Consider the following 26,309-nt stretch of genomic DNA (forward strand, 5'->3'; position numbering starts at 1 on the left):
CCAGCCGTGGCCTGTAGGGGGCCTCGCTGTAGGTTAGAAGAGCGGTTCCTCCTCTGTGTGGACAGGCGCTGGCGAGAAGAGTGAAAGGTCGGCTAGACTTCAGCCTGCTGTTCCCCCTTTGCCTAGCCCCTTGTGCAGTGCACAACCTGCCCACATGTACCCAGCATTCCTGCCCTGATTGGAACCAGCTCTTGAAGCCTGGTAGGAAATGGAAGGACTATCTGGAAATCCCTGAGGGTAGCGCCTGCCCTCCTGCCTCTTCTGGCCCGATTTCCAGCTCAGCTGTCTGCCTTGGCTCCCTGAAGCCTGTGGAACCATTTAAAAAGCTCCTAACGATATTGATCAATCTCTCTAAAATGGATTATCCTGTTTGCCTCCCAGCCTGACTGGATGCCCTGGGTAAGATCAGAAAGGAATTATGTTAGCCAGAGGCAGAGGGAGCAAGGGCGAGAATGTATCTCCTCCCCGGTGATGCAATCTTATCAGAGCTGAACTTTACTCTCCATCTTGGGATATAGGATACTTTGGGGATGTCGGAAAGAAATAATAATCTTAAGATTTGCAGCCAGCTCGACACTGAGCCAGCAGGGAGGGGTGGTGGGGGTGGAGGAGGCTGTGGCATGGACCATTTTTCGTCGGAGCTATTCCCTGGAGAAATCAAGCCCTTGTAGAAATCCCACTGGAGCCCAGCCTTGGGTGACATGCCTGCGACCCACTCCATGAGGATTACAGCCTGCAACGAGGGCCCAGGGGACAAGTGCGTTCATTAAAATTTGAAACACAAATGGAAAATTGCTACCTGAAGCCTCATGGAGCAGCCAGCTGGGGGATCCAAGTTCCCATTAATGGGTGGAATACACAGGAAACAATTACAGCTGCATGGCGGTTCCTTCTGAGATAGTCGGGTCTCGTCTCATCGGAGGAGGGAAAATCTGAACGTGACCCAAACCAGGGGAAGCCCTGAGGCCCACATGAGGAGGATTCTTTTCTTGCGGCCTCCTTCCCAGGGCTGAGGCGTAGCCCCCTTGGCCGTGTGACTTGCCCCGGCTTCCCTTTGTCTGACAGGTGTTGTTCAGGTGTCGCCTTGGGCTGAACCCCACCAGGCCTGGCTGCATGCTGGGGGCAGGGCCTGATCTCTGGCTCCCAGGAGTTGCCAACCCACGCCGTGCACACACCTTTGCCTCTGGCTTCGTTTGTTTGCCCGGATTCAGACCTCAGTGCAGGAGCTTTATTTGGGAAATGATCTCTGGGGATAACAGGAGAAAGTGGGAAGGGGACATGGGGAAGGGAAGGAGTAATAGAGAGGGTGTCCTTTAGCCCTACTGTGGGCACGGCTCTGAGAGGGCTGGGGTGTTGAGTTGCTTGTGCCCATTCGTCCTGTGTCCGGTGAGGCCCTAAACAACACAATCCTGGGGCTGAGAGGTCAGACGGTGGCCGTAGACAGCCGGGGAGTAGGAGCAAGTTGTCCAGGGCTGCTGACCCCTGTCACGGCCCTCGCTTGGGTGGATGGATGAGCACAGACTGTCGTCCGTAGATACTCATAGGCATGTCTCTGTGGTGTCGGGTAGGAGAGAAGGATGAAGGAGCCCTCTCCGAGGACCTCAGCCGTGCAGGCAGGCATTCTTGGCCCAGCCTCTGCTAAAAGAAACCCTGGAACCCAAGGATGGCCCCGCTGGCACCTTACACAGAATGTTCTGGAACAGTGGCTTTTGCCTGCCCCCTTCCGCCTTGCCCCGGCCCCACACTGCTGTATGGCCTTGCCGGGATGCCTTTTGTGTGTAGTTGTGTTTATTCGGCCAAGGGACTTGAAGTTCGAGGAAATGGCGGGGGGCTCCCTTGTTCTCCCCCAGGATGGACCGGATGGCCCTGGGTCCTGAGACAATGGGCGCAGGGAGGGGCCAGGTGCTGGGCGCAGGACAGGAAAAGGACAACTTAAACACAAACCCAACTGTGGACTTGAACTTGGACTGCAGAGACAAGACACTCTTTTGGCTGACTGAGACTCTCTTCCCTTTCTCCTGGTGTCCTCAGAGAGAACACAGATGCCCCAGGGCGCCGACGGAGAAGGGGCCTGAGTAGGGGGGTGGGCAGAGGCGGGACCTGGGTGTCTAGGGAGACAGTAACGGTGACTCGTCTTCAGCACTGGGCTTGCTCTGAGCGCTTTGTGTACAGTGTTAGCCTTGAAAAAAGATTGACACAGACACTCCATTTTAATATAGTTTGTATATTGGTTCTGTATATTAGCTTTTTCATCCTCACAACTTTGCTAACCCTAAGCATGTATCATCATCCACAATTTTATATGGGGAAACTGAGGCACGTAGGAGTATGCCTAAGGCTGCGCAGCTAAAGTGTGGTAGAGCTGGGATCATTTTGTTTGTTTGTTTTTGAGACAAAGTCTTGCTCTGCTGCCCAGGCTGCCGTGCCGTGGTGCAATCATGGCTCACTGCAACCTTGACCTCCCGGGCTCAAGCAATCCTCCTGACTCAGCCTCCCGAGTAGCTGGAACCACAGGCGTACACCACCACGCCAGGCTAAACTTATTTTTATTTTTTGCAGAGATGAAGTCTCCCTTTGTAGCCCAGGCTGGCCTCAAACTCACGGGTTCAAGCAATCCTCCTGCCTTGGCCTCCCAGAGTGCTGAGATTATAGGTGTGAACCACCACGTCTGACCTAGCGCTGGGGACCCCTCCTTCCTCATTACTGCCCTACCTGCCATGTCCGTGTGTCTCTGGTGGTCGCCCCCCATCCCCCGGCAGTGTTCCTCCCTGCCTGGATTCTGAGCAGGGCCCCCAGGGTCCAGCGTCAGGTTGAAGGCAGGATGGGCCTGTGGCTCCAGGTGGAGACTCTGGCTGCTTTGGAGAATTCTGGCCTACCTGCCACATGTGTATTTTGGAGTCATGCCTGTTCTCATATGTGAGGGTGTAGGCAGAGGGCTCCAGAACCTGCAAAGTGCATGTGGCATGAACTGAGCCTCCCCTGCAAGTCCTGTGCCTGTGGCCCCAGGTTTGGTGGTTGTCATCAGCAAACTTCAGGGGCTTGAGATTTTCCCCAGAACATGTCCCATGTATTCCAAAACCAGCTCAAACCAGCCCGCTCCCCACCTCCTGTCCTGCCAAGGTGTCGGCCGCTGCCTGTGAACAGTGTTGATCTGGTCTCCAAGGGGAGGACAGCAACCCAGCAGGCTCTGGAAGAAAATGCTAGAACTCAATTCGTCTTCTCTTTTAGAAGTTTCTCTGTTTGGCCTGGCACGGTGGCTCGCGCCTGTAATCCCAGCACTTTGGGAGGCCGAGGCGGGTGGATCACCTGAAGTCAGGAGTTCGAGACCAGCCTGACTAACATGGCGAAACCCCATCTCTACTAAAAATAAAAAATATTAGCCGGGCATGGTGGTGGGCACCTGTAATCCCAACTACTCGGGAGGCTGAGGCAGGAGAATCGCTTGAACCTAGGAGGCGGAGGTTGCAATGAGCCGAGATTGCACCATTGTACTCTAGCCTGGGCGACAGAACGAGACTCCGTTTCAAAAAAAAAAAAATTATCTGTTTGCATATGTGTTATAATGGAGAGATCTTTAATATGTAGTACATAAAAATGACTCCTAAATAAATATGTGTATATTGGGAGATGGGTGTTCAAAGTATATTTTTAGCTTTTAATATCAATGTTATTGGCCAGGCATGGTGGCTCATGACTGTAATCCCAGCACTTTGGGAGGCCAAAGCAGGAAGATCACATCAGCCCAGGAGTTCGAGACCCGTCTGGACAACATAGTGGCACCCCATCTCTACAAAAAATTTAGAAAAATTATCTGGACATGGTAGCACGCACCTGTGGTCCCAGCTACTTGGGAGGCTGAGGTGGGAGGATCGCTTGAGCACAGGAGGTGGAGGCTGCAGTGAGCTGTGATCCAGTCACTGCACTTCAGCCTGGGCAACAGAGGGAGACCCCGTCTTAAAAATAAATAAAATAAACTCAGTATTATTGAAGGATTGTTTACATTCAATAAAATGCATCCACTGTGCGGGGACTGCTCACTGGTGTTTGACACATGCACACGTCTGTGTAACCCCCACTCCATTAAGGTCTAGAATAACGCTGTCACTCCAGAACGTTTCTTCTCAGGTATTCCTTCCCAATCGTGTCTCCACCACAGCCAAGCTTTGGCAACTGCCATCTGCTTTCCATCCCTTTAAGCTAGTTTTTAAATTTCTTCTTCTTCTTTTTTTTTTTTTTTTGAGATGGAGTCTTGCTCTGTCACCCAGGCTGCAGTGCAGTGGCGTGATCTCGGCTCCCTGCAACCTCCACCTCCCAGGCTCAAGCAATCCTCCCACCTCAGCTTCCCAAATAGTTAGGATTACAGGTGTGTGCCGCCACACCTGGCTAATTTTTGTATTTTTAGTAGAGATGAGGTTTCACCATGTTGGCCAGGCTGGTCTTGAATTCCTGACCTCAAGTGATCCACCCATCTCGGCCTCTCAAAGTGCTAGGATTACAGGAGTGAGCCACCACGCCCGGCCAATTTCTTTTTTTAAAAAATTGTGGTAAAATATACATAACGTTATGTGGAATCCTGCAGGACCTTTTTGTGACTGGCTTATTTTACCCAGTGCAGCATCCTCGGGGTCCCTCCAGGCTGTGGCGTGCGTCCACATTTTCTTCCTTTTTAAGGCAGAGCCATCCTCCGCTGTATGTGCGCACCATATTTTATTTGTCATTTGTCCGCAGACCCTTGGGTTGCGTCCGCCTCTTGGCCGCTGCTGGTCGTGCCGCCGTGAGCTCGGGTGTGCAGTGTCTGCTGGGGCCCTCCCGTTGCTGCTTTTGGGCAACTACTGGGGTAGTTTTGCCGGCTGTGGAACCTCATGGAGATGCAGTCCCACAGCGTTGCTCCTCTGTCTGTGACGTCCATCGGCGTTGCTGCGTGGATCGATAGCCTGTTCCTTTTGCTGCCTGGTGTTCCGTGGTAGGGATTGAGCGGTTTGTTGGTCCCGTCTTTTGCTTCGGGACAGATGCTTGGGTTGCTTCCAGTCCGGGCTACGTGAATGAGGAATGAGGAGCCTGTGGTCTTGGAGGCATGTGTGCACGGCATGGGCATGGCAGCAGCTCCTTGCACACCTGTTTCTTAGAGGTGATTGTGTGGGACTGTCTCACACACACAGAGATGGTCTGAGCAGGGGACCCAGGCCTTCTCAGGGCCAGGATACAGAGAGAAATGAGACCCAGCCCCTGCCCCAAAGGACTCCAGGCTCAGTGAGGTAAGGCAGAGTGGCACCAGACTGGGGGAGTGTGAGGAAGGCTCGCCCTGTGTGCTCCCAGGCTGGCTCTGGCTCGTGCCTCATAGTACCAGGATGGTAAAGCAGTAGGTTCAGAGCCACAGTCATACAACAAGGCGTCCTTACCGAGCCCTCGGGGAACAAGGCACTTGTCTTTGCCTCCCCTTGTCTGGGGCCACAGCCAGGTCTCTGGGGGGCGGGTATGAGATTCTCCCAGATGGGAAACCCTGACCTCGGCCTTCCTTCTCCACCCCGCCTGGGTTACCTCCGGAGTCAGTGGGATTTTATAGATACCCTAGGCCTGTGTGATCTGGGAGCTTTCCAGGCTGCTGAGGGGAAGCAGCAGAGGGTAAAGGTTGGCCTCCTTATCTGGGCCGGGGAGAGAGGGATTAAAAAGCAAAGCCACCGTGGCCCTCTGGGTGTGACAGTTGGCTGATAAGAGAAAGGCTGCTTGGGGGTTGGGGTGATACTGGGTGAAAGGAGAAGTGGGTGGGATCCCCAGTAGGTCCTATCACTGACCTAGAGCTGCATGTGTCAAGATACCAGCCCCAGGGCCTGAGAGACCAACACAAAATCAGCTCCTGGCTTGGTGCCAGTGGGAACCATTTTTCCACCCTCACCCCTACTTTGCCTGCAGAAATAAAGCCGTTGCCACAGGGCCAGTGGACCTTCTTTCTTAATTCCCTCCTGCTTCAAAGGCCTGTCCTGCCCGGCCCTGCCTGTGCCTCATGTGTCTCCTGACGGGCATTCGTTGGGCACCTGCTATATACCTGAAAGCATTTATTAAGAACCTTCCATACACAGGCCCTAGTCCTAGGCTTTGGGATTCAAAGATGGAAGACACAGTAAGGGCTGAGTCATCGGGACAGGGGCTGCAAGAGGGGACAGTGGCAAAGCAGACTTGGAAGGCCACGAGAAAGAGATTCAGAGGAACTTGGAGGGAATGTCCCAGGGAAACAGTCCCCAGGAGGGAGACCCAGCCACCTCTAGGGATTAATGGGTTTTGGCCAGGTCACCAACAAGGCTTCTGTGGCTGAAGGCCAGGAAGTTCTGAGTTCTCTCGGTGGGACCTCCCTGGCTTGCTTCCTTTAGGGAAGTGGGCGGTGCTCAGGAGGTGAAGGCTGGGGTTCCTCTGAAAAGGAGAGGCCAAACCTCTCAGTAAGTAACGGTGGAGTTGGCTGCATGGCGGGTGAGAAGAAATAGGGCTCCATCCAGAAATTCCAGGAGGCAGGACGGTCGGCCAAGCAGCCTCTAGCTCCCAGGGAGGAGGAGGGTCTCCAAGGCGTTCACTGCTTGCCAGGCGCCTCTGCAGTCCTTGCCTGTGTGGGCCGCGGGCAGGGCCTCGTCTAGCACATGGGACATCAGCCGCACCTCACAGATAACAGACGGCTGGGCCTCCACTGTGCTTCACACCATCGGGTGGCAGCTTCTTCACCCACATTCACTGCGACAAGGATCTGAGGTACCACGAGGCCACAGGCCCTGCATGGCGGTGGCTTTGAACCCAGGCCCTCTGGCTCCCAGCCCCTGCCCACTGGAGCCTGCCTGGCTCGGAATGGCCATGTCACCGTTCCTGTCTCTGAGGGGTGAGAGGGAGGGAAGAGGCGCCCGGGGCCTCCCGGGATGGGCCAGGTGTGGCTGATTTTGCCACTGCTACAGGCAAAGGGATGGGGCTGCTGTCAGGAAAGATCGTTGATCACAGGGGAAGTCTCTAGAAACTCAGGACCTGGAATGGAGCCAGCAAGGAATGGTGACCCTGTGCATGGGACACATGCTCCCAGAGTTTGGAGAAAGAGCAGGAGGCCTGACGCAGTCATTGAGCCTTCCAGCCAGCAGGCGCCACCCCAAAGAATGGGCTGGGCAGTGGTCAGGCCCTGCCCTCTCCAGCACCTCACCCAGGAAGGCTCCAGTGAAGCTGAGATGCAGAAGCTAGACAGGAGGGAAATTCCAGCTGCCAGTTCTGTGGCTCATTAGTGGCTCTGGGCAGCATTTGGTCGGAAGGCAGGTGATGTAGGGCCTACAATCCAGGCTGCAGGTTAGCTGTGGATGGTGGTGGCCCACGCTCTGGCTGTCCCCATGACAACAGATCATCGAGGATGGGCCGTGCAAAGAGGAGCCGATCCTGATTTTGATTTTCACAGGCATCTGCTCAGAGCAGGGGAGTGGAGAGAGGGCGGGACAGTGGAGACGGGGATCCCTGCCCCGCTCCTGGGAGCTCAGCGACTCCTGGACCTGAGACGAGCTTTAAAAATGCAAAGGTGAAGCTAAGTGAGGGCTTGAGGCCTGCCCGGCCGGCCCAACCTGGGGTCAACGGGGCTGTCCGGGTGCTTGAAAGCTGGGGCGGAGCTCAGCCAGGGTTCGAGTTCTGGGCTCAAGCTCCCATGGGGCAGGGACCCCCCATGGGAGGAAGCTTCCAGAGCCATAGGGCTCACGGAGGCCACAGTCCCCATCTGGATTCGTGCCTACCCCTCTTCCGAGGTGCCTGGGTGGCGTCGTACCTGGCCACTCACTTGTCCAGTCACTGTGTGTCTGCTGCACAGCTGACCCCGTGGTGAAGGCCGAAGAGATCCTGGCGAGAAAGATGAAGGACAGAAAAGTCAGGTGTGGATTCAGAAATCAAATGGTACCCAAAGCCCCGCAGGAGAGTGAGGGGTCAAGGAGGCTGGGGTGGTCAGGGTGGGCCTGTCTATGGAGGCGGTGTTTGAGTACAGGCTGGGATAGAGCCAGGAGCCATGGATAGCCAGAAAGAGGCTACGGCCAGCACAGAGGCCTGAGGCAGGGAGGCGAGTGTGGCTGGAGCAGAGGTGGATGGAAAGGCAGCTGAGGCCGGCTCTTGAGTGAGGGCCATGGAGCCAGAATCGCAGCCTTGAGCCCAGACTCCTCCCTGGGCAGCATTTCCCACTGGCCACCCGGCTGGATTTGCTGGCCTCTCATCTCCCGCAGCCGTAGCTGAATCAGGAGACCCAGGCCAGAAGGGGAGGGAAGAAGAGAGGCATGCCGGCCAATCTGAGCCGTTGCTGGGCCACCCTAGAGCCACCTGTGGCCGCCCGGCTGGCCCGCCAGCAATGGGTTTTTAATTATCTAAATATTGCCTCTGCCCTTTGCTTTCAGCCAGGACTGCTGAGCCCTGCAAAAGGCAAATCGCTTTCAGTGGCTCAGCCTGTCGGGAGAGAGGGAAGCTTTTCTCCCTGGCCTGAGTGCAGCGACTATAATCTGCTTGGTTTTCTTGTTGAGAAGCAATACAGCAGTGCGGCAGGGAGTTTACAAGCTTGGGGGTGCTGGGAAGCAGAAATACACCGATTCCCCTCAGTCCCCGGCGGCCTTTCACTTCCTGGCATTACCGTCTTCATCGCTGGCCCCATGCGTCCTTTCTTTTCTCTGACTGTGCTTGTAGCCAGGGAACTTGATAAGGACCTGGGTCTCAACTAAAGGTGCCCTGGGGGAGCCGGCCTTGGAAGCCAGCAGGTGGTTTCATTGGGGACTTGCCACCTTCAGAGGCCCCTGTGGGGAGGAAGTGGAGGAGGAGAGGGCAGGTACTGCTGCTTGTAGGGAGGAGGTCACCCACCAGACCAACCAGCTCTGGGAAAAGGATCCAGGAGCAGGCTCGGTGCCCCACTGCCGTTCTCTGGACACACAGGATTTAAGCCACCTTCGTTTCCTTTGCTGCCTTAACCTCCATCTTGCCCTGGAGGACCTGTGGGGCTCCTCCCCATATCCCACCAGTCCCTCTCCAGACCCCAAATCTCCCCCACCCGCCTCAGTATCCCTTGGCTGGAGTGGCCCACAGCTGTGTTCACCAGGAGCGGGTCTGCCCCTGACTCCGCCATCTCGGCCACCATGGCATCCGCTCTGGGTGCTCTTCAAGGCCGGTGCCCCTGCACAGTGCCAGCCCCACAGGGCATGGCTCACCTTCCCCTGCCTCCACACAGCTTTGCCCACTCCTGTAAGTGTCTTAATTAAGGAGCTGTGCAGTTTATTTATGTATGGACCTAGCCTAATTGGTGTGTTTGTCTTTCCTCGTTATTCCCAGCTGGACAGAGCCGTTTGAACAACAAATGCAAAAAGCCTGGATCTCTCCACCGCAGTGTCTATTTTTGCAAACCTGCTTGGTGCCCCTGCTATTAGCTGTGTGCACATGTTTCCCGGCTCCAGCCACATGCCCGTAAGCACTTAATTGTGGGTGCAGTTAGTCAAGGCGGGCGGCTCTCTGCAGATTTCAGGGGTGAGGGAACCTAATTACACCTGCAATTGAGTGCTTTAGCAGGGACAAAAGCTGCCTGTTCAGCTAATTGCAGGCACCAAAATTGCCCCCACAGAAAGAATCCCTGGTACAGGCTTCTCAAGCCAAGCCTATGAGCTGTAATAAAGAATGGAGAACTCGAAATTATAACGGTGGGGGGTGCTTGTTTTGGCCTAAAGGATTCAGCTTTTTGCAATAGTCATTACACCTCTGGGTTGTTTTTCTCCACTGTGGAGGCCGTTCTGTGGCTGGGTTTGTTTTTTCATTAGTGCCTGCATTCACACAGAGAAATGTCACGTTGAAGGGAAATTTGGGGTTAATCATCTCCTCTCACCTATCTGCTCACTGACTAGAATGATTCACCAGGCTCGCCCAGAACAGGCGGATGGCTGCCCTGTCCCCTCCTTGAAGGCCTTAGTCCAGTGTGTTCATTTAGTTCGTTTGCTACTGAGCTCCCATGTGGGCAGGTCATTGCTCTAGGGGTCATGGCAGGGAACAAAGGAGTCTTGGCCCTCATGGGGACTACGTTCCGGTGAGAGGTTAGACTGTGCCACTTCTCTTGTTAGGGTTTCCTCTTCTCTGCAGACAGCTGCAGGCTTGTCTTTTATTTTATATTGAAGTCAGCAGGGTTGTTGAGCGGGTACCTGTAATTCCAACTTCCAAAGTCACTGCAGGTCTGCTTCTGTCAGCTGTTGTGGCTGCTGATTCTCAACTGGGAAGTGTGGTTTCTTGTGTGCCTGGATATTTTCGATTGTGTACAGCTCATTGTATTTGAAACATTCTCGTAGGCATACTTCGAAGCTCAGAATGAAGGTGCTTTTCTTCAGGAGGACTTGCATGTCTGGCAGGTGCCTAGAGACACGGCTTTGGACCCCCTTCATCCAGTTCAGGCCTCGATGTTCATTGGGCAGCACTAGAGATTCCGCGCTGCCTGTCCTTTCGCACAGGGGCTGGTCGACTTGCCTGTCACTCACACGGAATAGGTAGTTCTTTGGAGTCCCAGCTTATTGTGGGGAGGGTCTCCAATCAGACCCCCCAACTTGTGCAAAGTGCCTGAGGCCTGGTTTTGTGTTCCCCCCAACTCTCAAGGCCATAAAAACAGAAATTCAAATTTCCTCGGACCTGTAGATGCTCTTGGGGCAAATGTGGCCTCTGAGCTAGGTCACCTTGAGGGTTTCCTGTTCTCATTGCTTTTGGCATGGTGATTCCTTCTAGTCTTGACAGCTCTTTGGTGCTGGAGGTACCCAGGTGTGCTGGCTCACAACTGTAATCCCAGCTCTTGATGGGAGGCTGAGGTAGGATCACTTGAGCCCAGGAGTTTGAGACCAGCCTGGGCAATGTGGTGAGACCTGTTTGTACAAAAAATTAGCCAGGTGAAGTGGCATGGGCCTGTAGTCCCTGATACTAGGGAGGCTGAGGCAGGAGGATCCCTTGAGCCCAGGAGTTTGAGGCTGCAGTGAGCTGTGATTGCACCACTGCACTCCGGCCTGAGCAATAGAGTGAGACCCTGTCTCAAAAAAAAAAGAAGTCCAGTGTACATTCTTATTTAGTTCTTTTGGGTTGCTTTTACTGGTCATTATGAGAAACACTCAGGCCACTTCTCCAAGCAGGGTGGTGTGGCGGGGATGGGGGTAGGGGCTGAGACAGAGCCTGAGAGGAGGGTCTGGGGGCTGTGCCTGACAGGGAGAATGGTGGGAAGCAGCAGGCATTTTGTCTAGGGAGGTCAGGGTGGGAGTAGGCAGCTGCATGGATGTTCAGGAGGAGACCAGCATGGAGGAAGAGTCTAGAAGCCAGCCGGTGAGGCCCATAGGCCAAGGCTGGGACGGTGAGAGCTGACCACCTGGGGGTTCCCCAGGAGGGCTGCCAGCCGCAAGAGGACAGCTTGAGTTGGGGGTGACCAAGACTCAGTCAACAAAGAGTGCCAGGCCCTAGGCTAGGGCCTTCCCGAGGGACTTTCTCCACTGTTCCCTGCCAGAGGCAGAGCTTGGGTACCTGGAGGAAGCCACACAGCAGGCACCTGGCTGGCACAGGCCTCACTGTCCTGACCGTGTCCCCACCGCCCCGGCTCAGCTCCTGGGCCTAGTGAAAACCCTCTAGCTGGTGGGAGAGTCTCACCTGGGGGCCCACACTGTCCCCCACTACCCTCCTCTGGGCCTGGCCTTAAGGGCTTACAATTGCCAGCCACTCCGTGGAGAAGGCAGGGCCATGGGCATAGCACAGAGGGTTTGCTTCTGTGCCTGGGATCGGAGTGGGCCTGAGGTCCTGTTTCTGAGTCGTCGCATAAGAGGCAAAGCCGCGGTGCATGGTGAAGGGCTGTCTGGAGGACAGAGCGGTGGGGATGGTGTTGATGAGCATTGCAGGGGAAAGGGCCCTGCATGGCACAGAACATTCCACATGCGTGTACTCTGTCAGGAGCCGCGTCCCTGCCTCGCTGCTTGTCCTTGGTGTGACCTTGGGCTGACTTTTCCCATCTGCAGAAAGGGAGAGCAGTCTCCCTCCCCAGCACTGGGAACGGGCTGAGCATGAGGGAAGGCTGTCTCGGCATCAGGGGAGTTGTGAAGTTTGGAGACGTGTGGTTTTCAAAATGCATCCTTACCCTCGGGGTGGAGAAGGCAGTATAAAGGGTGGGAGGCCCAGAAGACGTCAGTCATTTCAGGGTTTTATTAGGGCAGACCTCGCCTTCAGCTGCCCTGCCCCACCCCCACCCCATCCGGTTTTGACCTTCTGGGTGGAGGAGGGGGAGCGCGCTCTGCGTGTGATTGTGTGTGTGCATGTTGGAATTTGTAGAGTCAGGGTTGGGATGCGGGGAGGGTGTGAACCCACATTTGGATTAGCAGGCGAAGGCGGGGAGCAGGCTGCACAGGGCAGCTTTCTCTTTGAAAACCCGTTCTGTTTCTTAAATGTCAGAGCGAGCAGATGGTGTGTCTGAGTTTTATTAATCATGGGCTCACCGAGCTGGAGGGCCTGGGGGATCATTTCGTCCAAGCATCCTACAGAGGAAGAGACTGAAGGCCAGAGAAGGCCAGAGCCACGCTACACCTGCCACAGGGGCAGAACCGTGCTGGGACCCAGCATCCCCTCCCACACCCGTAAGCCCCCGCTGTGCAGAACTGAACAGGTGTGTCTCGCTCTGCCCAGGCGCAGCCAGCCTGCCTCCCAGTGAAGAGCTGAAGCGGAGATGCTTCTGGGTTACTCCACCCCCACAAACAACCGGAAAGGCTCTCTTTGGGACACATGGGTTGGGATTGTGACTGTTAACTAAGAGTGCTCTGGCCTTGGTGCTGTGTTCAGCTCAGCACAAGCTAGTGTTTGCCGTATGAGACTGATGGTCGTGAAGCCCGGGGGACTGTCCACACAGCACCTGGTTTGTGGGTGGCCCTGCTGGCCCCACCTCTTCACCATGATACCTCTGAGTCAAATGACCTCCCACCAAGTCCAGCACCAGGCTGGGGCTTCTCCCTCCCTGTAGCAGCTCCTGCAATACAGGGTACTCCGTAGTTTCCCTCATCACGTGACCTTAGAAATGGAAGCCACTGTTTTTAGCGTAAATGCACTTAAGAATGTCTCCTTGTGGCCGGGCATGGTGGCTCGTGCCTGTAATCCCAGCACTTTGGGAGGCCAAGGTGGGTGGATCACGCGGTCAGGAGTTCGAGACCAGCCTGACCAACATGGTGAAACTCCGTCTCTACTAAAAATACAAAAATTAGCCAGGTGCTGTGCCAGGCGCCTGTAATCCTAGCTACTCAGGAGGCTGAGGCAAGAGAATCGCTTGAACCCAGGAAGCAGAAGTTACAGTCAGCCGAGATCACACCACTGCACTCCAGCCTGGGTGACAGAGCAAGACTCCATCTTAAAAAAAAAAAAAAAAAAAAGTCTCCTTTGCCCTGCTTTTCCCAAATACATCCTATAGCTGTTCCAGGGGCTAGGAGATGGACCCAACCAGGGACACAGCCTGGATTCTGTAGAGATAGCAGAGGCAAGGCTAAGTCATGCTAGTGTGTGAATGATTAATAGTAGGTATTTCTTTTCAGAGCAGGTTTTGTTTAGGTTGGGGAGAAAGAGGACTGCAGAGAAAAGGGAGAAACACTGAAATGCCAGAGGCACCAGGGTTGCCCACCCCATAGAGTCCACACCCCATTTCCTGTGTTTCTTGCATGAGCCCTGCTGGGGGGCACACCCTGGGTCCCTTCCCTTCTGATCCTGTTGTCCTGAGTCACAAGCTTATCCCCATCTTGGAACCATTGGTTCTAAGCAGCACTGGAGAATCTGAGACAGCTAAAAGACTAGAGTACCCCATTCAGCCCCTCTAAATTTGTATGTGCTAAAGCTGGGGCCAAGAGAGGGCAGCTGTTGGCTCAAGGCCAGCCATAGAAGGAGGTCTAAAACTTGTGTCACCCAGCGTGCTGGCTGGATTATTTAGGCTACGTAAGTGGTTCTCTACGGAGGCAGTTTTGCTCCTTGCGACAGTTGGCCGTATCTGGAAACGTTTTTTAAATTTGAGACAATATCTTGCTCTGTCATCTAGGCTGAAGGGCAGTGGCACGATCTCAGCTCACTGCAACCTCTGCCACCCAAGCTGAAGCGATCCTCTTGCCTCAGCCTCCCAAGTAGCTGGGACTACAGGCGTGCACCACCACACCTAGTTAATTGTATTTTTTGTAGAGATGGGTTTTTGCCACGTTCCTCAGGCTGGTCTTGAACTCCTGGACCCAAGTGATCCACCCACCTCGGCTTCCCACAGTGTTGGGATTACAGGCGTGAGCCACCCTGCCAGCCTGTAGACATATTTTGATTGCCATAACTGTGCTGTCCTATTGACATCTTGTGGGTCAAGGCCAGGGATGCTGCTAAACATCCTGCGATGCCCAGGACAGCCCCCACAGCAAAGAATCATCCGGCCCCCAATGTCAGTTGTGCCGAGGCTGAGAGACCTTGAGCCGTGCCCATGCTTTGTAAGTGCCAGGACAGAGGAGCCATTCTACTGAATACCCCATGCTGGGGACACATCGAGAATTGCCCCATCAGTTCAGGCATGACCCGCTGGAGGGCAAGTAAAGGACAGCTCAGGCCATGGGGACAGTCCAGAAAGAACAGGCGAGGAAGACCAATAGGAAAGGAAGTGGCTGGGGCTGGCTCCAGATTTCTTTCAAGGTAAAGGCAAAGAAGGACACAGAGGGCCCTCGGGCATCCCACTCTGGTCTGTCGCACTAAAAAGCTTGCACCCAGCATGAGGGGAAAGGCAGGGATGAAGCTGCTCGTAGAAACCACATCTTCTTGGCCAGAGGGCTACATGGACCTGAACCAGTTAGGCCCAGGAGGAGACAGCGAGATCTGTGTGTCATCCACAAATGGAGAGTTACAACCCTGTCAGTGACTTCTTGCCCAGCAGACCCCAGCAGGGGACAGTGGGAAGGGCTGTTCACAATGCCTGTTTTCCTGGAGCAGGGCCTCGCCTGGTCTCTGGAGTGCTTGCGGAAAAGAAAGCCTTGTCCGTTTGCCCCCACGCAGCAGAGCAGGACCGCGGCCAGAGCAGGCCCGCACCGGAGCAGGATGTGAGGAGGCCAGCCGTGCCCGCGCTGTCACGGTGTCCACAGATGGTGTGAGCTGCTGGTCCAGGGACTTCTGAGTCGCATTTATTCCCATATTTCTCCTCCCCTCGGGGGACCTCTGTGGCACCTTCCAACAGCTCTTGCCAGGGCTCTGTTGGCTTTGCACAATGCAGAATGTTGACAACCAGGGCTGTCTGAGATGACGAATGGACTCCCTCCAGAAGTGGCCCGTCTGTGTCCCAGGAGGCGTTCGAGGACAGGCAGAGGGTCCCTTCACAGGGATGACTATGTGGCCTGGGCAGTCCCCAGCACAGTCGCTGTCTGATTTCTCTGGCATCTCCGTAGTCATAGGAAGGAAGGTCTTTTGTCGTATCGCTGCCTCTGTCTTGTAAAACCATTATTTTAAAGAGTTTCCAGATACTGAGCTTGCTGGCAGCCTGCTCCAGGGGCAGGCCCCAACTGGAGGTCGGACACACAGTTTTGCATGTAGGCTGCAGATGCAGTGTTCTTACCCTTCCTGTTTTTTGTTTGTTTTGCTTTTAATTAAGAAGGGTTTCTGGGTAAAGCGTCTTTGCCAGCTCCTACCACAGAGAGATGAGGGAGGCCGCATGGAGAGAGTTGAAAATACAGGGCCTGGCTTCCGACTTGTCTGAGTTCCAATCTGAGCATTGCTCCTTACTGGCTGTGTGACCTTGAGCAAATCACTTCACTTCTCTAGGCTTTTTCAGTTTCTTCATCTAAAAAATGGGGATAATAATAGACTTGCTTTTGTTGTGAAGATGTAACAAGATAATGTACTTAAAGCATGTAGCACAGTACTCAGCAGAAAGTCAACATCTGGAAAGGAGACCTACGGGTATTTGTTGTTTGTTTTTTATGTTTGTTTTTTGTTTTTCTGAGACAGAGTCTCGCTCTGTCGCCCAGGCTGGAGTGCAGTGGCGCGACCTCGGCTCACTGCAAACTCCGCCTCCCGGGTTCACACCATTCTCCTGCCTCAGCTTCGCAAGTAGGTGGGAGTACAGGCGCCCGCCACCTCGCCTGGCTAATTATTTTTTGTATTTTTAGTAGAGACAGGGTTTCACTGTGTTAGCCAGGATGGTCTCTATCTCCTGACCTTGGCCTTGGCCTCCCAAAGTGCTGGAATTACAGGCGTGAGCCACCATGCCCGGCCGTTAGTTATTTTTATTTTTCTTGAGACAGTCTAGCTCTGTTGTCCAGGCTAGAGTACAGTGGCCTGATCTCAGCTTACTACACCTTCCACCTCCCGGGTTCAAGCAATTCTCCTGCCTCAGCCTCCTGAGTAGCTGGGATTACAGACATGCGTCACTATGCCCAACTAATTTTTGTATTTCTTAGTAGAAGTGGGGTTTCACCATGTTGGCCAGGCTGGTCTTGAACTCGTGGCCTAAGTAATCTGCCTGCCTCAGCCTCTCAAATTGCTAGGATTACAGGCATGAGCCATCCCGCCCGGCCTGTGTTGTTAGTTAAACTCACACAAACCCCCATAACAAAGAGACTGAACTTCACAGGGGTGCATTATAAGTTGTACAGTAGATATTTATTTCTCAAGGACATGCCCACATAATGTAGGATTGGTGGGGAGCCAGAACAGGGGCCTCTGCCCTGAGCATCAGTTGATGGAGGTGTTGCTGGCTTCAGTATCTGTACTCAGAGTCATCCTGGGAGAAGGTATCCATTACAAAGACCCAGGAAGGGAAACACAGAGGCTCGCACAGGCAGCTCTTCCGGGCCAGGCCTGGACGTGGCCAGTTATTCCTTCCACCACATTCTCTTGGCCAGAACTTGGCCACCTGGCCCCACCCAATTGCCCTAGAGGCTGGGATGAAAGGGCATGGCTTGGTAAGAAGCTGGCCACCAGGGATTCTTGTCGTTACTGTCACCCCTGGCCCTGTGGGGCCTGCAGGCGTCTGCAAGGCCAGCAGTGAGAGGTCGACCCTCAGGAAGGCTGGTGGGCTATTTCCCTGGGCAGATGGCCACATCTGATGATCTCGGGGGGGTCGGTCTTCCACCCAAAGCCTGGCTGGCAAATGTGTGTCACGAGGTAGTGAGATGAGAGGGCGGGCAGGTCCCAGTGGAGTGCTGACGTGAGTTTTGTGGAGGGCAGGCAGCCTCACCACACCCCTGTCCAGGGCCTCAGGACACTTTATCTCAATCTGAGTCCCTGTGACACACCTGAAGGATGGCTTGACCCAGCTGTGGCCCAAAGCATGCAGCTTCCAGACTTGGACACTGCCCAGAGCTTCCCAGGGCCGATAGGACAGAGGGCATTTGACAGAAGTGACAGGATGTATTAGCTTCCTGTGGCTGCTATAACAAATTACTGCAAACTGGGTAGCAGCTTAAAACAACAGAAATGTATTCTCTCACGGAATGAAACTGAAATCAAAGTGTCAGTGGGGCCATGCTCCCTCCGGAGGTCCCACAGGCGGCTTCTTCCTGCCTCTTCCAGCACCCGGGGGCTCCAGGCGTCCCTCGGCTTGTGGCCATAGCACTCCAATTTCTGCCTCTATTTTCATGTGGCCGTGTCTCTTGTGTGTCTTCTCTTTTGTCTGTTCCTCTTTTTAAGAACATGTTTTTGGAGTTATATGATAGTTTAATAATTTATATAATTAATGTGATAATACATTTATGTAATTTGTACAGATCAAACTAGTGTACTGGGGCTAGGTGTGGTGGCTCATGCCTGTAATCCCAGCACTTTGGGAGGCCGGGGAGGGTGTATCACCTGAAGTTAGGAGTTTGAGACCAGCCTGGGCAACATGGCAAAACCCTGTCTCTACTAAAATTACAAAAATTAGCCAGGCGTGGTGGCGTGTCCCTGTAATCAGCTACTTGGGAAGCTGAGGCACGAGAATCACTTGAACCCTGGAGGTGGAGGCTGTGGTGAGCTGACACCACTGCACTCCAGCCTGGGTGAAGAATGAGTCTCTGTCTCAAAAAAAAAAAAAAAAAAAATCAGTGTACTTGGTATATTTTTCTTTTCTTTATTCTAGAAATATTTGAGGCCAGGCACAGTGGCTCATGCCTGTAATCCCAGGACTTTGGGAGGCCGAGGAGGATGGATCACGAGGTCAGGAGATCGAGACCATCCTGGCCAACATGGTGAAACACCGTCTCTACTAAAAATACAAAAAAATTAGCTGGGTGTGGTGGCACATGCCTGTAATCCCAGCTACTCTGGAGGCTGAGGCAGGAGAATCACTTGAACCGGGGAGTCAGAGGTTGCAGTGAGACAAGCTTGAGCCACAGCACTCTGGCCTGGTGATAGGGCGAGATTCTATCTCAAAAAAAAAAAAAAAAAAATTTTGAATTATTCTAGCTATTTTGAAGTGTACAATAGATTATTATGAACTATAGTCACCCTACTGATCTGTAGAACTAGATCTTTTTTTTATTTTTTAACTAGGTCTTATTTCTATCTAATTGTATATTTGCACCCATTAATCAACTTCTCTTCTGTCCGCCCTCCCCTCTACCCCTCCCGCCTCTGTCTTCATGAGATCCACGTTCTTAGTTCCCACATATTAGTGAGACCATGCAGTGTCTGCCTTTCTATGTCTGGCCTGTTTCATTTAATGTAAGAATCTCCAATTCCACACGTGTTGCTGCAAATGACAGGGTTTCACTCTTTTTTACGGGTGAGTAGTATTCCATTGCGTGTATGTCCCACATTCTCTAGATTCATTTGTCTGTGTTGGACACCGAGGTTGATTCCATATTTTGGCTATAGTGAATAGTGCTGTGATAAACGTGGGGGTGCAAATAGTTCCTCTCATTATAAAGACCTTTGCCATTGAGTTTAGGCCCACCCTAATAATCCAGGATGATCTGGTCTAGGGATTCTTTTTTTTTCTTGAGACAGTGTCTCACTCGGTCAACAGGCTGGAAGTGCAGTGGCTCGATCTCGGCTCACTGCAACCTCCGCTTCCTGGGTTCAGGCGATTCTCCTGCCTCAGCCTCCCGAGTAGCTGGGACTACAGGCGCCTGCCACCGCGCCCAGCTAATTTTTGTATTTTTAGTAGAGACAGGGTTTCACCATTTGGCCAGGATGGTCTCGATCTCTTGACCTCCTGATCTGCCCTCCTCGGCCTCCCAAAGTGCTGGGATTACAGATGTGAGCCACCGCGCCTGGCCTGGAGATTTTTAATTACATCTTCACAGACTCTTTCTAAATAAGGCCATAGTCACAGTACCAGGCAGACGTATCTTTTTTCTTTTTTTTTTCTTCTTTTTTTTTTTTTTTTGAGACAGGGTCTTGCTTTGTCACCTAGGCTGGAATGCAATGGCACAAACACGGCTCACTACAGCCTCCCATTTCCTGGGCTCAAGAGATCATCCTGCCTCAGCTTCCCATGTAGCTGGGACTATAGGCACACACACCACTAAACCTGGCTAACATTTTTATTTTTTGTAGGGACGGCATCCCACTATGTTGTCCAGGCTGGTCTTGATCTCCTGGGCTCAAGCAATCGTTCCACCTCGGCCTCCCAAAGTGTTGGAATTATGGGTATAAGCGCTGCACCTGGCTATGTGGGCATCACTTTTGGCAGATTACCATTCTGCCTGCACTGGGGCAGGCTGGGGACACCTCGGCCCCAGGATCCCGGTTAAATGCTCTGAGATGTGACAGCACACGTGGGTGGGGTGTGCCCTGTAATTCCCACCAAGCGAAGGTAAAAACAAAACCTGGATATGCAGAAGTCACCATGAGGTGTGACTAGACAGAGGTTCCCTTTTTTCTTTCAACCTCAGATTGCTTGAGACTTGGAATGTTCATAGACGGTCCAGTGACCTAAGGACTAGAGCCAGACAGAAAGAGAAACAGGGTGTATCCCCTTCCTGTATGCCGTTGCCCTTGGTGACTGGCTTCACTTCTCTGGGCCTCAGCATCTTCATGCACACAAGTGGGTGATGGCCATTGTGGTGTCCATCTCAAGGGGGAGGGGATGCTGGGGCAGGTCCCAAGTAAGATGACATCATAGGAAAGCAGGCATCGTGGAGCCCCGGGTCACTGAGGCCCAATCAGTGGGAGCTACTATTAGCATTATTACCACTGTTATCTGAAAGACAGGGCTAATGGCTGCTCTGCTCATGGAGTATCTGTGTGCCAGGACCGGTGTCATTACACACATCTTCCTGGAGAGCAGGGGTGATTCGCCTCATTTTCCAGGTAAGGAAACTGAGGGTCAAAAGGTTGATGTCACTGCCCGAGGGCACACAGACAGTGGGGCGAGATGGAATTGAAGTCTGACTGCAAACCTTTGCCGATGGTAATGAACATGCACTTGGGAGCCAGCTTGGGTTCCATCCCCACCTCTGCCACCCACTGGCTGTGTGTCCTTGGGCAAGCTGCTTGACCTATCTGTTCTTCATCTGGAAAATGGAACTCATGGTGACCTTGAACCAGATTGTCACGAGGATCTAATGCGCCATCCAGGAAAAGTGCTCAGAACAGCAGCTGGCACAGACTGAGCACGCGGGAGCATCAGCTGGTATTATTACCCTAAAGAGGGAAACGGAGGCTGCCCACCCGAGGACAGATGGGTCATTCCAGGTTAGCCACGCAGCTTCCCCGCCCCTCCCTTTCCTGGAATCTGGGGAGCAGTGCCCCTCTCCAGAGGGGGAGGCTGTGGCCTGGTCCTGGGGGGCCACCAGATGCCCATGGGCACAGCTGCCAGCCGAGGTACCCCGCCGCGTGCACTCCAGACCCCAGCCTGCAGCCTCAGTTTTCCCAGCACGTGCTGGGACGCTATTTTTATTGCTCTCAGCTGACTCTGTTGGCCAGCTAGACTGTCTCCGTGCTGTGGCAAAGGCAGCCCCGCTAGAGGGAGTCTGGGGACCCTCCATTTTGAAGGTGCAGCTGGTGGAGGGGACCTGCCTCTTCAGAGTGGGGATCCGGCGGGCCACATGCCACCTCCTGGGAAGCAGCCCAGCCCCCGGCTTTTTTTCTCCCATTGAGAGATGAAGCAGTTGTCTCTCTTTTTCTGCTGTGTCCAGAACATGGCCCTATGCTGTTAGGGCCCATTCTTCCCTCTCACCTTGGGTGGGCTTGCAGCGTGGGCAGGGCTTTCTCAGGAAGGTGCGGGGTGAGTTTGCCCCTTGGCGTCCCCAGCCTTTGACAAGGGCTACCTGGAGGCACAGGTCTGAGTGGTCCAGCCTGCCTAGTTTCCTACCTCTTTTCCATAAATGTCCGATTCCTCCCCAGCGGTGAGCGGAGGGATGGGGACCGAGAGCATCGCCACCACCAGGCTTTTCCGGAGAAGTGGGGGGGGGGGGGGGTGGGAGAGAGACAGAGGCATTCTTTCCTTGGACAGAATCCTTCTGGGGTGAAATCTTATGAAGAGCACTGCCCTTCTCACATGGGCACCTGGCACTCCGTCCTGGTGTGGCCTAGACTGGTGGCCCCTGTCACCCCTAGCCAGGCCATAGGCACCCTCAGAGGCCGGGGGGGGGGGCTCCCCTGGGAATGAATGGCTGTAGTGATGGGTTCCAAAAACCACAGCCAAGCCACAAGGGCCAGTGGGAAGGGGAAAATCCTTCCCACTACCCTGTTCAGCCACATTGTGGCAAACAACCCGGCCATTCAATGGAAAGCTGCCCGGGAGGCCGGCGGGGGGCACAGTGGGGTTGCTATTTCTCAGCTGTTTTGGCATCAGGTCGGCAGCTGTGGTGTAACCACCCTCCCATAGTGGGTCTCATATTTTCCTCCCTTACAAAGGTCCCTGTCACCAGGAAATGTCACTAACCTACTTTGAGACGCCCAGATCCAGGGCCAAAGGAGGCTGGGCTATCACTAGAATCTTACAGCTCTCCTTCCCAAGGGTGTGGCTAAAAGCAATTAGGACTTGGCCTGAGCATTTTAAGGTAATTCGACGCAGGCATTCAAATACTTATTAGGGGGAGATGTTTACCTTTGACTAGATCAGCCAGGAGCTGGCCCACCAGCATGCCCACTCTTCTCTGGCCCTCTCCTTTCTGGTCTGGCCTACCCACCGCCAGCCAGGCCTGGGGAGCTCTCCAAGCCCCTGCGTCGCCTCTCTGCGCTCAATTTCTTTTTCTTTTTTTTTTTTTTTTTTTTTTTGAGACAGAATCTCGCTCTATCGCCCAGGCTGGAGTGCAGTGGCGTGATCTCGGCTCACTGCAACCTCGGCCTCATGGGTTCATGCCATTTTCCTGCCTCAGCCTCCCAAGTAGCTGGGACTACAGGTGTCCGCCACCACGCCCCGCTAATTTTTTTGTATTTTTAGTAGAGACAGGGTTTCACCATGTTAGCCAGGATGGTCTCGATCTCCTGACCTCATAATCCACCCGTCTCGGCCTCCCAAAGTGCTGGGATGACAGGCGTGAGCCACTGCGTCGGGCCACCACGCTCAATTTCAATCTCAGGAGGGCCTCGATGGCTGTCTCCAAGTTCTCTTGCCTGGAAGCCAGGCTGATGGGGGCTCTGGACTAGAGACCCCTTTCCCGTTCTCCACAGGTGGCTCCCAGGAGGCAAGCTTCTTTCTGGCATCCTCTTCCCCACTGGAGCAGGGGAAGGGGGGCACCCAGCAGATTGGGGGAGCACCCCTCCCTCTGTACCATGCCTGTGATTGGCCCATAATTACAGGTTTATTGCCTGTACAGCTATTGTGTAATGACATGTTTGCAAATTAATTTTTATGGCTCCTGCCATTAGCATATACAGTAGAGGAAGGTTTAGTATTAATTACTACTGTTGTTCGTGTAATCCCGGAGAATTAAAAACCAATAAAAGAATGACAACAGAAACTGATAGTTTAGGGTCTTTTAAAAATAGTTTGGTTTTTTTTTTCCCCTAAGTAAGATGGGAGATTTTTCCAATTTGTGAGGGGTTAGCGGGTGGGCGGTAGCTCACCCGGTTGGTCTAACCCGCGTCCTGGCCGCTCCTCACCCCCCCGCCCCCCAGGGGCGCAGATTGTGCAGCTCGCGAGTGATAAATGGGTGGGAGGGGGGACCGGAGGCCCGGCGGGGCGCGCAGGGTGGGGGCGGGGGGGCAGGGAGGGCAGGTGCTGGACCCCAACCCCGCTTCCCTGTTTGCCAGGCCGCCGCCGGCGGCGGGTGCAAGGGGAGGCGCAGAGAGCGCGCCGCCACGCAGCTCCGGAAACAAAGGGCCGCCGGCGCCGAGGGCCTGGCGCGACCTCCAGGGTCAGCGCGGGGCGGAGCAGCCAGAGGCTGGCGGCGGGCGCGGGCGGCCCCGAGCGGCCGGTTTCCTCCAGGTCAGCAGCTCTGGCGCCCTCCCCTGCGCCCGCGTGCGCTCGGCCGCCCGGGGGCAGGGGGCGCCAGGCGGGGCGCAGCAGCGAGCTGGGGGACTCAAAGACGCTCCTCGCACCCCAGGCGGCCGGGCCCCGGCGGAAGGCGTCCGCCAGCACGCCGCAGCCACCGAGCCGCTGGCGGCGGCGGAGAGGAGCGCCACCCCTCCCTTGGCTCCAAGCGCTCCGCCCAGCTCATTTAAGAATTTTTCTGGCGGGGTAGGCGAAGGTTTGGCAAGTGGCTTGGAGAGGTCAAAAGGCACGCCGCTCCCCCCACTCTCCCAACCTCCTCCAATTTGCCCTCCGGAGCTTTTCTCTAGGGTATCTTATTCCGGGAGTTCAACTGTCATTTGAAGCCGCAGCATTTAGCAGGGACCCCGGGGCTACCGCTGGGGACCCCTGATTTACGCAGTGGTTGGAGAGCGTTGGCAGGAACCCAAGCCTGGCGTGACCGCGGTGCCCCGCCGTGCGTACCTGCGGGCTCAGGTCTGCTCCTCAAACCATGGTTGTATCTGGGGTCAAAAGGTGACCCCTTAGTGTCACCAAGTCGTGATTCCGGCTGGTTGTGCCACCGAGGGGCCCCTCAGGAGGTAAAAGGGCTTGAAAATAAATTGTCACATCAAGAGGCAGCTTTGCAGCGTGCGTTTAAGAGGCGGGTCGGGGGACGTGGGTAAATGGATCCTGTCTCTTTAAAATCGCTGGGCTGGACAATAAGCGCACAGGATGTGGTTTGGCGGCAGGGTTTTTTCCCCTTCGATTTGGGGAATTATCACATGGGGCCTTCTTGAGCTGGTGTGAAAGGGAGGCGGCGTGGGGAGGAGAGATACAGGCTCCACACTCAGTCTCTGTGCAGTTGATCGTTTTCTTAAACCAAATTAGCCGGGGCTCTCGTTACTATGGTGCAGCCGGGGCTTGCAGAATCCCAGTAATAGCATTTATTAGGCCTATTTGCCTGGAAGCATGCCTTCCCGGATCTGATAATGCACCAGTGCAGGGAGAGTGTGGGAGATGCTATCAAGCATTTGATTACACTTGCAACAGGGATTTTTAAGGGGTGGGGTGCGGGGTAAGGGGTGAGAGGAAAAGAAAGGAGGGAAACCGCTCGCCCGAGGAGCTCACCAGGGCAAGCCAGCGTGTGCGTTGCCGCAGCCCCGCGTGGGTTCCACAAAAGGCAGCCCCGAGTCCTGGGTCACGGTTTGGGGATTCTCCTCCCGGGTCCTGGCGGAGGGCGAACTCCCGGCTCCCGCAGCTGTCAATCGTGGGTGGGGAGGGAGGGAAGACCGGCGGGCGGGCGGGCCGACGGCCAGAGCGCGGAGTTGGGCAGCCGGAGTGGGGACCAACGGCGCCCGCAGCCGCCCACTGTTTGCAAACGGCCCCCGCTTCGGCGCAAAGGGGAGCACCCTGCCTTCGGCAGCGCCACCCTCCCCGGGTTTGGAGAGGCGAGCCCGGCTTCCTGCTCCCCGCTCCCCGTCCGCATGGATCTGCCGCCCGGCTCGGCGGCCGCACGGGGGGAAGCTCGCAAGTGAAACTATTATTATCGCCCTGCGAAGCATGGAGCTGTTGGAAGATGCCGCGTAGAGACGGAAGGAGCCGCCGCCGCCGCCTTCAGCCGCCCGCCGCTGCGCCCCTACCCTTTCGCTTTCATTAGGGGAGACAAATCTGCTGTCAGGCAGCCAGCTTTCCAATTTACCGATAATGATTCTTGCATGAAAATTGATCGAGGGGCTCTCCACCGCCGTGCGCTCTCGCCTCCCCGCTCTCCTCCTGCCTCCTTCTGCCCAGGCGCCAGAGCCCCCGCGAGTTCTTTCTCCTCCTCCTTCCACCCCCTCTCTCTGAGTCAGTGGTGGGACGCCGGGCCAGGGAGATAACCAAAAAACGGGGGGAGGGGTGTTGGTGGCGAGAGGGGGAGGGGATCCGGCTCCCCGGCCTGCTTTCTCCTGCCGGAGACTTGTTTGCAATCGCCGCCTCTTTTATTTACGAGAAGAAATCTCCCCCTCAGTACTTCTTGGCTGTTTGGGTATTAATTTTCTGCTCTCCCCTCTCCCGCTCGCCCCCTCCTCCTCTCCCCGCCACCCCGCCCCTCCTCACCCAGTAGCTAAGGGGAAACAAAACAAAGCCGATTTCTCCTTGGCAACAAGAGATACCCCCTCCCGCCGCCCCCCCTTCCTTTTTCCTTCTGGTTCTGAACGTGAAACCCTGTTGGAAACAGGTCTCTTGACCCTCGCCCTTGACATTCAAATGGCTGAATGGAGGAGAGATTGCTACTCGCACGTCTTGGGGGCTGTTTTTTTATTCTCCCCCCCCCTTTTCCTTTCAAATGAGTAATCCCTGAAGATCTTAACCCCCCAATTTCATCACCCTCACCTCCCCCCTTTATTTTTCTCTCGCTCCTCTTCCCCGCCTGCTTCCCTCCGCCGTGCTCCCCCCTCCTTTTTTTTTATTTGCATCTCAAGTCCAAAAGGCAGAAAATACACACGCGGCGAAGACACCCGGGCAGCCGTGGAGGCTCCGGCCCGTCCTTGGTCGTCAATTACCTCATTGTGGATCTGCCAGGGCCAAGGTGGCCGAAATTGCCCGGGCGCTGGTCGGAGAGAGAGCCTTTTGATCATCTTGGGGGGGAAAAAAAGACTGATTTTTTTTTTTTTTTCGTCGCTCTCAGGATCGCTCTTCTGCCTTTATTTTATTGTTTTGGACATTTTTGAGCGCCGTGGCTTGAACGGTGCTTTTTGTTCATTCCTGGGTTTTAATATTATTTTCCTTCTTCATCCCTCTTTGGCCACTATGGAATTCTAATTTGAACCATGTTTGGATTGAAGCCGCCTCTGTATTACTTACCAGGTAAGCTAGCCGTGCGCCTCCCCGGGTCCCGCGCGGCGCCGGCGCGCCCGGGACCCTTCCTCACCCGACCCCCCTCCGCCAGACCCCCGAGCCAGGGTCGGGGCATTGGGTCCGCCGGTCC

At 54.7% G+C, this 26,309-nt stretch overlaps 1 protein-coding gene and 1 long non-coding RNA gene across 25 annotated transcripts in view; one reads left to right on the top strand and one right to left on the bottom strand.

Annotated features, from left to right (window-relative positions):
• The window catches only part of GSE1 (Gse1 coiled-coil protein), a 511,516-nt gene that overhangs the window by 364,197 nt on the left and 121,010 nt on the right, over nucleotides 1-26,309 (top strand). For 6 of the 24 annotated variants that reach the window (XM_065537748.2, XM_065537753.2, XM_074027709.1 and 3 more), the window contains one exon: nucleotides 1-6,735. This exon is cut by the window's left edge and continues 39,705 nt beyond it. The exons of 12 other annotated variants lie outside the window; for them this stretch is intronic. Coding sequence is in view for 6 of the 12 variants with exons in the window: in XM_005592696.5 (XP_005592753.1) it covers nucleotides 26,152-26,188 (37 nt within the window). In the remaining 6 variants the exon portion in view is untranslated. Of the gene's footprint in view, nucleotides 6,736-24,655; nucleotides 26,189-26,309 lie in introns of those variants that run through there. 6 more of the 24 variants (XM_005592696.5, XM_074027700.1, XM_074027697.1 and 3 more) reach the window with 1 other exon arrangement.
• Nucleotides 4,523-25,189, bottom strand: LOC141409307 (uncharacterized). Its single transcript, XR_012429198.1, has 2 exons — nucleotides 25,041-25,189; nucleotides 4,523-7,842 (listed from the first exon to the last, which is right to left on the bottom strand). It is a non-coding gene; the product is annotated as an uncharacterized lncRNA (long non-coding RNA).

Source organism: Macaca fascicularis, chromosome 20, assembly GCF_037993035.2.
Source record: "Macaca fascicularis isolate 582-1 chromosome 20, T2T-MFA8v1.1".
NCBI classification, from domain to species: domain Eukaryota; kingdom Metazoa; phylum Chordata; class Mammalia; order Primates; family Cercopithecidae; genus Macaca; species Macaca fascicularis.